The sequence below is a fragment of the Haliotis rufescens genome, unplaced genomic scaffold (assembly GCF_023055435.1).
Source record: "Haliotis rufescens isolate VD_foot unplaced genomic scaffold, xgHalRufe1.0.p SCAF_11, whole genome shotgun sequence".
Lineage (NCBI taxonomy): Eukaryota > Metazoa > Mollusca > Gastropoda > Lepetellida > Haliotidae > Haliotis > Haliotis rufescens.
In genome coordinates this window covers 35,500,850-35,513,567 of record NW_025963791.1, presented here as the reverse complement: position 1 = coordinate 35,513,567, position 12,718 = coordinate 35,500,850, and the positions used below count along the sequence as shown (strand labels likewise).

Sequence of the window (12,718 nt, the reverse complement as noted above, 5' to 3'; positions counted from 1 at the left end):
CACTCAATACTGTGATTAATGCATGCGATAATTATCACTCCATACTGCGATTTATGCATGCGATAATTATTACTCCATACTGCGATTAATGCATGCGATAATTATCACTCCATACTGCGATTAATGCATGCGATAATTATCACTCCATACTGCGATTAATGCATGCGATAATTATCACTCAATACTGTGATTAATGCATGCGATAATTATCACTCCATACTGCGATTAATGCATGCGATAATTATCACTCCATACTGCGATTAATGCATGCGATAATTATCACTCCATACTGCGATTAATGCATGCGATAATTATCACTCAATACTGTGATTAATGCATGCGATAATTATCACTCCATACTGTGATTAATGCATGCGATAATTATCACTCCATATTTCGATTAATGCATGCGATAATAATCACTCCATACTGCGGTTAATGCATGCGATAATTATCACTCCATACTGTGATTAATACATACTGTAATTCTTACACCATACCGTGATTGATGCATACGGTAGTCATTACATTATATATTGAACAATGCATACTGTAACGTTTTCACCATACAATGATTTCTGCATACGATAATATTACACTATTCATTGATTTATGCATGCGGTAATTATTGTATTATACAATGATTAATACATACAGTATTTTTATTAACAATAACTGTTAATGCATACATAATTATTTCACTTTTTAGTTATTAATTCATACGGTTCTTATTGCATTACACGCTATCGGTAGTTGAAATCGAAATTATTAGAATATTATTTGCAAAGGTTGATGTATTCATCTAATAGAAAAATAAATATAAAAAATAAGCTTGTAATGTATTCGTTAACAGGACGATCTGACATACCGGCTCAGTGACGGCGAAAGCTACTTCAGCATTAACGATACGGGCGACATCTCCGCTACAAGGAGCCTACTTGGACTCGGCGGCAAAAGATTTTTCGTACGTTTTTTTCACATTTAAGGATATGTAAACAAATCACATTTCGGTCTCATCGACGCAAGGCGTATGTGATATATTTACATATAGTTACGAGCAGATATCCATTTTAAACACAGATGGTAACCCAGAAATCAGTTCGCACTAAACTAAATTGTGACATCAGTGAAGAACCACACAGGATCAATAAATTATCAATTCATTAAATTGAAATATACAGTTTTAGGTTTACAATTACAAAAGACAATACCATTGGTCAATAAGTGGCGGAATCAATAAGTTACAGGCCCTAAATTACTGCAAGTGCACTCGCAAATATACAGAATAATGTCCCTGTTAACGGTCCTGAAAGAGGACTGTCTCCCTGCTTGAAGCCAATATAATGTTGAAACCTGGCAGATAAAGTGAGTTTCTAAATCGGTATCTGCACTGGGCAAGTCGATAAGAAGCAAGGCCGCTGAAAATATTTAAAAATAATAATTACAGGCCCTAAATTAGTGCATGTGCACTCGCAAATATACAGAATAATGTCCCTGTTAACGGTCCTGAAAGAGGACTGTCTCCCTGCTTGAAGCCAATATAATGTTGAAACCTGGCAGATAAAGTGAGTTTCTAAATCGGTATCTGCACTGGGCAAGTCGATAAGAAGCAAGGCCGCTGAAAATATTTAAAAATAATAATTACCGGCCCTAAATTAGTGCATGTGCACTCGCAAATATACAGAATAATGTCCCTGTTAACGGTCCTGAAAGAGGACTGTCTCCCTGCTTGAAGCCAATATAATGTTGAAACCTGGCAGATAAAGCGAGTTTCTAAATCGGTATCTGCACTGGGCAAGTCGATAAGAAGCAAGGCCGCTGAAAATATTTAAAAATAATAATTACCGGCCCTAAATTAGTGCATGTGCACTCGCAAATATACAGAATAATGTCCCTGTTAACGGTCCTGAAAGAGGACTGTCTCCCTGCTTGAAGCCAATATAATGTTGAAACCTGGCAGATAAAGCGAGTTTCTAAATCGGTATCTGCACTGGGCAAGTCGATAAGAAGCAAGGCCGCTGAAAAAGGCCTAGAATCGCCCTCATGTCGCTCTTATACAGGTCCAAGTTCTAGAAATTGTACAATCCAGAAACTTCCCGAATGATGAAGCCTCTCATATACATGTTTACAACAAGGGGAGATAACTCTAATTGGAGTACAAAACCCTCATGGAATGCTCTTAATCTGGCCACGACAGCACGTGATATATTTTTACTTATATCTCAATATGTGCCCCTGACAACTGCTACAAATATATTTTCATTAAACTACTTACACATACCAATATCGATATATACTGGCACTGCGACAATCACCCTTCAAAATAACTACCCGAGACTAGTTCTCCGGGCTAGATTTAATTGCGGTTGTTTTTGTATCTTTGTAGACTCGTGTGTTACCCTATTCTCCACAGAAGGATGCACACATGTACAATTTATGTGATTAAAGTGATTCAGGAGATGAACCCCTCCACAGAATAAACATCGATATAGTATTTTCACAATACATTCTTCTTATGAACAGTTGTTATACCAGTATTTTGTAAAAGAAGAGAAACGGGGTAGCACAGTTAAATCGTTCGTTTTGTTCCAATATCTGGGTTCTATTCACAACATGGGTGCACTGTGTGAAATCAATATTTGTATCCCCGGTGTTTAGGGTTGACTATTGCTAAAGTGACGTAAAACCAACTCATGTATATATGTCACCAACCATAAGATGAGGGACCTTATGGGTGACAAACACATTTTGACATTTCATTATAACTTAAATCCACAATATCTTCGGAACAAAAAATCAATTCACAAGCTTCAATTCATATTTATAACAGAGATACATGACATCAAACGTTTAGACTCATTTTCTGACGTATATGTAATAATTGCAGTTTTTAGACATAATGTCTGATGATTTGAAAGTAGACATGTATACCCTAAGATTTTGAAATAATGTTTTTATTACATTACAGACTAACGAAAGAAATTTAAGATATTTTTGTTCAGTCCGCACACATGGCGACCTTCGCTGAAGAAGGTGACGTTATGACGTTACGACGTTATGACGTCACAACACAATTGTATCCTAGCACCCTAGCCCTTTTCTCCTGCTGGGCCACATATAATGTTTCTTGATCGGCTATGTGCGTCTGTGTGTTTTCCAGTACACTGTGACCATCACAGACAGCGGTCGGCCCTCCAAGACAACAGAGGTGGGACTGGCGGTCTCTGTGATGTCAGGCAAACCCATCTTCTCAGCGAGTCAATATGACGTCACTATCAGAGACGACGCGCTTGCAGGGACGCCAGTGACGAACGTAACTGCTGTAACCCCTCTGCAGGTACGTGTCCACCTCGTTCATTCATACATCTTCACAAGTATCCAATGAATCTATTTTGTCCCAGTGAGTAATGAGTGAATGTTATTTTATGCCGCAGTCAATAGTCCAGCTGTAATACGGCCTTCTGTAGAAAGTCGAGGTTTAGTGACTGATTGTATGAGCAACCCTCCTTGCGGTCAGAGAACGATGACATACAAACAACCAGGTCCAATATTGAAATAAAAACATTTCCAGAACTATAAGAAATCCTTGGTACGATTTCGACTTTATTATAAGCCTGTGTAATGAAGCACTACCAAATAGGGGCGGTCGGGTGGCCTAGGGGTTAAAGCGTTCGCTCGTCACGCCGAAGACCCGGGTTCGTTTCCCGACATGGGTAAAATGTGAGAAGCCCATTTCTGGTTTCCCCCGCTGTGATATTGCTGGAATATTGCTAAAAGCGGCGTAAAACCAAACCCACTCACTCGCTACCAAATAGTGGTGGTACCAGGTGTTCTTGAAAAGGGGAACGTATCCTGCCCCACCGGTGGCACACGTCACAAACACATGCAAAGGCAAGGCAATGGTTCACAGGGGAACATATGGTACAAGTGAAAATGGGGCCCAGCAACCTCGGCTCATTAGTCTACTCTTACGACACTCGTGGCGTACTGGGAGTTCCCATGGGATCCCAGCATAGGGAAAGGTTGCACTCCATTGTTAAGGTGCTGGACAAATACGGGTAATAATCCTTCCTTGTTTGTAAATGTTCATACTCAAATGAGTTGTAAGACTATCGGTTTAATTAACAGGTAACTCTCCACCCTCCACAACTAATAGTCGCGCTTCACTCGCGCCATTTTCCACCATACGTAAAACCAACGTGGTCTTGTGGTAGAGCGTCCGCCCGGAGAGCGGAAGGTCCGGGGTTCGATCCCGGGCCGCGTCATACCAAAAGACGTTAAAAGATGGTACTTGTTGTTACCCTGTCTGGTGCTCGGCATTAAGGTAAAACAAGGACTGGTTGGCTCGGAGTCAGTATACTGTGTCTGAGTGGGGTATTCATGTCAAACTGAGGCTTGGTATCTCAGTGAGCTAGCACTATAAATCGGCATCAGTCCGGACTAGTACTAGCAGCAACAAACACACACACACACGCGTGCATGCACGTCGCTATATAAGTGCAATAATCTTGGACGCGACGTTAAACCCCATTTCACCTCACCTCCACCATACGCATTAAATTGTGCGGATACTGTACACTGCAAGAACTGGTAACTCAAATTCAAGGTACCGCCTAGCATATTCGTCGAAAAGAACACAGGCTACACATGGATTCAGTGTGTTATTATTGCCGCATATGGAGGGTGATTTTATGTACATTATATTTACACAGGGACGAGTCACGTACGATGTGGAAGGGTATGGACTGGCGCCGGTGTTCTTTGATGTGGACAAGGTCACGGGGTCAGTGACCGTCACCCGTGACCTGAAGCAAGGAACAGATCGCCAGTATACGGTGTGTACCTTTTTATGTAGATTGACAAATTAAAAAAATATTATATATTTGCATATTTGAAAAAGAGTCTATCGTGCACTGTGCTCTTAATGGCGTCTTGCTATTATCTATAAGACCATACAAACAGACATGTTTCACATTTTCCACTATACGCGTTATAAATGTGCGGATCCAGTATACAGCAAGGGCGGGTAACTCTAACTAGTAGGGGCCGTTAAGAGTTTTAAAGCTCCTAAACAGTCCCGTCAAGTTGCGCTCGTCCCACTTACACTTATAAATGCTATTGGGGACTGCTTTAAAAATAATCAATTCTGGCATTAATTAAAAAAACAAAAAACAAGCTGTTCTTATGCAAAATAGGATGTACAAGTTTGTATTGTTTTAAATCGTGCTTTTGCGAATTCCATTGTATTTTCAACCTTCACTATGTTCTTGTACGTAAAATGACAGAAACTACATAATAGTTATGTCATTTGAATAAAGAGCGACACAAACATTTCAATAAATATAATAATTCTCTTCTAAAAGAAAAGTTCATTGTACGATTCCAACTATATCATGAGCATGTGTTCCCCGCAAACACTTCAGAAAGACTTCTGTTACAGCTGAGAGTCCTTGCATACGACGACGGCTACCCCAACTACTACAGCACCGCCAACGTGACCATCAGCGTCGTGAGGAACGTCAACTCCCCACTCTTCGTCAGCGCAAGCTACAAAGCTAGCATAGAAGACGGTATGGAGCTTGGCGCTGTGGTGACGTCATCAATATCTGCCACAGATGCTGATGGGGTAGGGAGCACTCATCACCTAACACTTGTTACAGCTGCTGCGCGTGTTAAAGCATAATAATATTTGATGTGTTGCACCATCTATGTGAACTCGGATATGCCGTGGACACATGTCTAAACGACCGACCAATATTAAAGTACCAAGGAGAAGCACACATTTGCGAATATTTTGGTTAAACCATGAATACTTACCACATGTTGTGCTATGATCCCTGCATTAAGATCGAAGGCACAAAACCAAGGCGAAACCCGATCGCTACAATGTGAGTGCTTGAGTAGGGTTTTATGCCGCCTTTATCAATATTTAAGCAAAATCACGACGAGGGACACACGAAATGGGCTTCATAAATTGTACCTATATTTGGGGAATCGAACCCGGGCGTGACAAGCAAACGCTTATCCACAAACCTACCCCATATGGGGCGGTCGGGTAGCCTAGTGGTTAAAGCGTTCCATCGTCACGCCGAAGATCCGGGTTCGAATCCCGACATGGTTACAATGTGTGAAGGCCATTTCTGGTGTCCCCCGCCGTGATTCCGCCCAGCTGGAATAATGCTAAAAACGGCGTAAAACCAAACTCACTCACTCACCCATATGGAATAAATCGATCGTAGATCATGATAAAAAAATCATAATGACATAGAGTCAATGAGCTTTGAACAGTGTGTCCTATTAGTGTGGAATCAACTCTATAATGACGCAGGTTGTTTGTTTGTGTTGTTTTGTTATTTAACGCTGCAATCAGCAATATTCCATCATTTTGAAGATGGTCTGTAAATAATCCAGTCTAAACCAGACAATCCAATGATTGACATCATGAGAATCGATATACGGAAATGCGATACTCTGACATGCATCAATCTAGTCGGCGAGCCAGGTCCCGTTAGTCGACTGTTGGGACAAACATGTGTTGCTGAAGACCAATTCTAACCCCGATCTTCACGGGGGACAAGTATGGGTTGTTGAAGACCGATTCTAACCCGGATCTTCACGGATACGCAGGTTGGAGATATTTACCACTTTGGAGATATTTACCACTTTGGAGATATTTACCACTTTGGAGATATTTACCGCTTTGGAGATATTTACCACTTTGGTGGAACCCATTAGCACGATTATGATGCTAACAAACCAAGGGTTGTAATTAAACAGGACGGAATATAACCTGTGATCGTGGTCACATGGCAGCATCACATATCACATAGAGCAAATACTTAAAGATCACTTTTTTCAGAAATGGAGAAGTGACGTTAATTCTAGTTCTAAAGGCTTATACTATAAACATTTAAAGGACACTCCGGTTCTCCATAAATATCTTCTATTGCCAAAACGAATAGCAATTCCAATACTACGATTTCGAACCTGTAATCATAATTTACCTAATGAGACTGGTCGATGGAAAAATATTCCAAAGGAAAATAGAACTTGTAAATTATGTAATTCCCCATCTATTGCTGATGAATTTCACTTCTTATTCAGATGTAATTATTTTAAAAGAGAGAGGCGAACATTTCTCTCACCATATTATACTGAATGGCCAAATATTATAAAATTTGTAAAACTCTTATCAACAACAAACACACAGGATCTAAAAAAATTATCGAGATTCATTGTAAAAATGTCCATTAGTATTAAAAATGCTAGGTAATCACATGTTGTTATTAATTGCCATCTTGTCTGCTTTTTGTACATATGCATAATTATTTATTGTAATATGCTCTTGTACCACCTTTTGTGGTTTCTGAGAATAAACTGATTCTGATTCTGATATTACAGTGTACATCATCGCTGTTATAAAGCTTTAACTGAGCGAACAGAGACAACACTACAGACTACAATGCACTACGATCACCCTACCTGTATCAATACTGTCTTTCACAACTGTGACGGCGTTAATGCATACTTGTCTCTGTTTGCAGGACACCGTGACGTACTCCATTGTCAGCACTGACCAGTGCAGCACACTTCTGGCTATAGACGCATCCTCGGGCGTCATCCGACTGCGTCGTCTACCTTCAACAAGCTTCACCAATCTCAGTGTACATAGCCTCAGTTTACCTCAACATTAAATTATACATTTATACACAGAATCTCACCCTCGTGTCTTTTGATATTAAATATATCAACACCGGTTGATAAAAGTGGAGAAAACATCCAGTGTTTATATATTTGATATCGAAAGACACGCGTACGAGGGTGAGATTTTATTTATCATCCAACATCATCACTCTTCTAACTTGTTCAGTGTAAAAAGTACTGCTAACAGCTTCAGTAGTTTAGCCATTAGTGATGTCATTTGATTGTGACGTCATGGTAACCAGTGACGGCACAATGGTCTGCTAAGCATTATGATGCAATTTCATTGCAGCAATATCTACAATGTAGATATCGGTTGATCTCACCCAAGCGATATCTCCTGTGGGAGCTAGTTTTGGATGATAAATAAACATAATCAAATCGGCAAAACATTGTCTTGCCCCAATTGGCTAGCAATGATGGTTCAGATCATTGATCGTACATGTTCATGGAAGAGCTAATGGCCGTTGTTAAATGTGTCGTAATAGGGTCATTGAACATTGGACATAGTTATCAATCTGCCTTTAAAACTTGAAGAAGCCGTTTTGAGAAAATGACGTAAATACCATTTGTTAATTTTAGCTCACCTTGGTGTATCCCCCTTTCGGATAACGTCCGTGGCAAATGGTGTCTATTTTGCTCTCGGGGGCACGGGTGGCCCACTCGCCAAAGGCGAGCAACAGAGTTGCGTCCCTTTGGCATGCCAGAAACCTATGATTGTGGGTTCGAATCCTGGTTCGCCCCGATTATGTTTCTAGGTTTGTCAGCCCATACCCCTGCTCATGGGTTTCACTGAAGTGGTTAACGTCTGAGACCTGCATCACTTCGGGCTTTCCTCCCACATTCAGTTGACACGCCGCGATATAACTGGAATACTGTTAAAAGCGGCGTTAAACCCAACTCACCCACTATTTTACTCTCATGTTGTCTATTGTGTTTATTGCGTTCTAGTGCCGTATCCAAGCAACAGATAACAGCTACTACCTTGCGAAGACTGCCAGCGTGGTGATGGAGGTTTCGGTGAATCAAGGACAGTACCCAGTCTTTGACGCGAGGACCTACGTAACCACTTTAACAGAGCAGGCGCCTGTGACGTCTGTTGTGTTTACAATCAAAGCAAGTAAACCTAACCTAGCGGTAAGTTTATAATTATCAGAATGTTGTGGAAAGTGTTGGGTTCTGTTAACGTTGTCGCATGGTGTGTCCCACCGCATAAGACCTTCTTGTATTAATTTACAATAAGCTGTGCAGAGTCGCGTCCCTTGGGCACGCCAGAAACCTATAATTGTGGGTTCGAATCCCGGTTCGCCCCGATTATGTTTCTAGGTTTGTCAGCACCATACCCGTGCCCGTGGGTTTCACCAAAGAGGTTAACGACTGAGACCTGCATCACTTCGGACTTTCAACTCATATTAAGCTGACACGCCGCGAGATAACTGGAATACTGTTAAATTAAATAAGTTTGACGTTGTATCACGTTTCTACAAGACACCTTTAATCCAGAGTATCCGCTACGGCACCAGACATTTTGTAGATGACACACGCAAGTATCTATATACTGTCAAAAAGAGCACATATGTAACACAGAAGGAACAAAAAAAATGAATTCAGAATCAGGAACGAGAACAGTGGAAAAGTTATATTTTTTTCATAATTGATCTTTTCAAAGTAATAGTAACATTATATTTTTCATAATGAACCATATCAGTGGAGGCATGCAGATATTGTCATTTATCATATAATGGGTAGGTTTCTCGGCAGGATAAAGCCAACGGTTAAAAACGATATCCGTTGGGGTCATATGCGGAAAGAGATGCAAATAGCAAAGGTCAAGTAGGGACTACTTTTACTGTTTATTAACAAACATGGCGTCGCCCTCGTCATTCGGCGATCGAGTCAGAATTAACCATCGGGAATCTGGATAAACTACAAGGATAATTGCTATCATTATCCAAAGAACAGTCTAAAATACTGAAAATCAGTGTCTAACTGTGACGTAACTAAGGCATTTTATAAGTTTTGGCAAGTTTGGAGATATAAATTTCGAAACAATTTTGCGAGGGCACGAGGCCTAGCCAAGCGGGATCAGTAGCCATATGCATATCTGTGCTTGTAGACCTCTGCGGCTTGAAACCTTCTTCACAAATTAAAATAGTTGGATTTGGCCGAAATATGTTTGAATTATTACCTTGTTTCGTTTTGTCCCTGTGTGTACATCTGACTACACTTCTTACGTTATGACAGGACAGACCGACTGTCAACAAGGTCTGACCGTGGCCGTGACGTTTCATAGACTAGGGTTAGAGTAGCTTCCCTTTGACAAAGGGCAGTTACTCTAGCGGACAGACCGATGGTTTGCCGCGAAAGGCAATTAAAAAACAATTGTTGTTTTGCGTATAAGTTGCTTCGCCACTGTATAAGAAACAGATTTCAGTTGGAACTATATTGGCTACTGTCACTGTCCGACTGACCCATCACTTACCCTGTGAGGTAATAATATTAATGCGCGCATTCCAGGAAAACTCGCAATGTTTCGGTAATGTTTGTGAGAGAGGGAAAGCAATTTTGAAGCACAGAATTAAAGAATGACATTATATGATAAAGAGGTTATCACGCTTGTGTGTTTGGGGATGGTAAATATCCTGTATTAGGAATAAACACTATGTATTTAGCTCGCCAAGGCTCGCTAAATACAATGTTTATTCCTTATGCAGGATATTTACCATCCCCAAACACACTCGCGCGATAACCTCTATATCCACAACGTTGTGAGTGCGTAGTTTTTATATGATCGTGAACCATACATCTCTACCTCCCTAATGCTTACTAAATAGCGTACTGTATGTTAAGACACGTCAATTATTCACGCTGTACAAAAGCGCCGAAAGCTCGCTACACGGAAACTGGGTCAACGTTTCCCGCCACTCCCCGTGACAGAACTTGCCTCCCATTGAGCTTGCCTCCCATTGAGCTTGCCTCCCATTGAGCCCCAACTAACTCCAACCTGTTGAGTGTAACAATTTACAGTTAGGAATGTTTTAAAATATTTTTTCATAATGATTTATGTATTTCGTATGTACACATATCATTACACTTGTGTGAGAAAAATATACGGTTTCTTTAAAAACTTTTACTCATCCCCATGTAACTTTCTCAAATCAAAAACTATATATATATCAGCAATATTCCGCTATATGTCTACGGTCTGTAAATAATCGAGTCCGGATCAGACAATCCAGTGATATTCAGTGTACCATTTACCCTAATGAGTAAAAGTAACATTGTCTCACTTTTGTATCGTACTTATTACACTGTTCAATCTTTTTAATAAATCAGAGTGGCATTGTATCACCTTTGTATCTACTCATAACATTGTATCAGTACAATATGTCTTTACATTCATCATGCCATGGTACCACGTGTACACATTCTTACTATATTGTACCATTTATCTTAATAAATACCACCTTTGTATCATATTTGTCGCATTGTATCATCTTTGTATCCCACGCATAACATTGTATCATCTTAAAAAATAAGGGCGACATCTAATTGTTCCTGTGTCTATGTCAGGGTACGATGATGTACGAGCTGATCGGTGTCTACCCAGCTCCCAACTTCTTCTTCGTCAACATAACCACCGGAGACGTCAGCATCAGGACCGACTTGCAGACTGATGCAGCAGCAACACCCCAGTACAATGTGAGTCCATCAAACGCCGTATTTGTGTGTACAACGATTTAATGCGTACATGGCTGTACAACGATTTAATGCGTACATGGTTGTACAATGATTAAATACGAATATGGCTGTACAATGATTTAATGCTTATATGACTGTACAATGATTTAATGCGTATATGATTGTACAATGATATAATGCGTATATGACTGTACAATGATTTAATGCGTATATGATTGTACAATGATTTAATGCGTAAATGGTTGTACAATGATTTAACGCGTATATGACTGTACAATGATTTAATGCGTATATGACTATACAATGATTTAATGCGTATATGACTTATAAATTATAATGATTTAATGTGTATATGATTGTACAATGATTTAAGACATATAAGGTTGTACAATGATTTAATGCGTATATGGTTGTACAGTGGTTTGTATATGGCTCGAAAGTTCTGGGACAAACTTCAGAATGAGCAGTTTTGCAGATTTTCTCAGATGTTCGTGGTACTCTGCCAACTATTTGCCAACAATTTTGACAGGAAGCTTTCGCAATTATTGAAAAAAAATGGTTATATAAATAAGATTTGATATTAAACGTTAGCGCCAGAGAATAACCAGTCTCTATCATCCGTCGAATTCCATTTGACGTAAAGGGCAAAAATACAAAAATAGCGGTGAAAATTATATCAAGTGGACAACTGAAAAAAATGTATGGTGTGCCAATTGCAGAAACCTTTTTTTGTATTTTCCCAGCTGAAACTGGTGGCCTACGACTCCAGCAACCCGTCACGTCGGGCTACAGTCGACGGCACCGTGGTGGTCACGCGCAATGTCTACGGTCCGGAATTCGCGTCGACTGTAGTGCAGACCAAAGTTGACTTCGACGTCGACATTGAAACGTGGTGTTTCCCCGTCACCGTCGCCGATAGGGACAACGTAAGTACCGAACCTACATGCTTTACCACGTGTCCTATTATTATTAACGCTGGCAAGACAATACATGTCCTCAAGATCGTCTCCCTGCACTGTTGCGAGAACAGTTGCTCGTCCCATATGTTTGTTTATTTGTCTGTTTGTTGTTTAACGCCGCATTCAGCAATATTCCAGCTATATTACGGTGGACTTTCAATAAGCGAGTCTGGAACAGACAATCCAGTGATTGATATCATGAGCATCGATCCACGTAATTGAGATCGATGACATGCATCAACCAAGTCAGCGAGCCTGACCAACCGATCCCGTTAGTCGCCTTTTATGATAAGCATAGTCACCTTTTACGGCAAGCATGGGTTGGTGAAGACCACCCGTTCCCGTTAGTAGCCTCT

At 40.3% G+C, this 12,718-nt stretch overlaps 1 protein-coding gene across 1 annotated transcript in view; it reads left to right on the top strand.

The window, feature by feature from the left end:
• Positions 1-12,718, top strand: part of LOC124152265 (protocadherin Fat 4-like) — a 107,266-nt gene that overhangs the window by 75,298 nt on the left and 19,250 nt on the right. The window contains exons 55-62 of the mRNA XM_048392689.1: positions 854-964; positions 3,161-3,337; positions 4,713-4,835; positions 5,441-5,626; positions 7,545-7,664; positions 8,653-8,838; positions 11,275-11,403; positions 12,147-12,329. Of these exons, the coding sequence (XP_048248646.1) occupies positions 854-964; positions 3,161-3,337; positions 4,713-4,835; positions 5,441-5,626; positions 7,545-7,664; positions 8,653-8,838; positions 11,275-11,403; positions 12,147-12,329 (1,215 nt within the window). The remainder of the gene's footprint in view (positions 1-853; positions 965-3,160; positions 3,338-4,712; positions 4,836-5,440; positions 5,627-7,544; positions 7,665-8,652; positions 8,839-11,274; positions 11,404-12,146; positions 12,330-12,718) is intronic.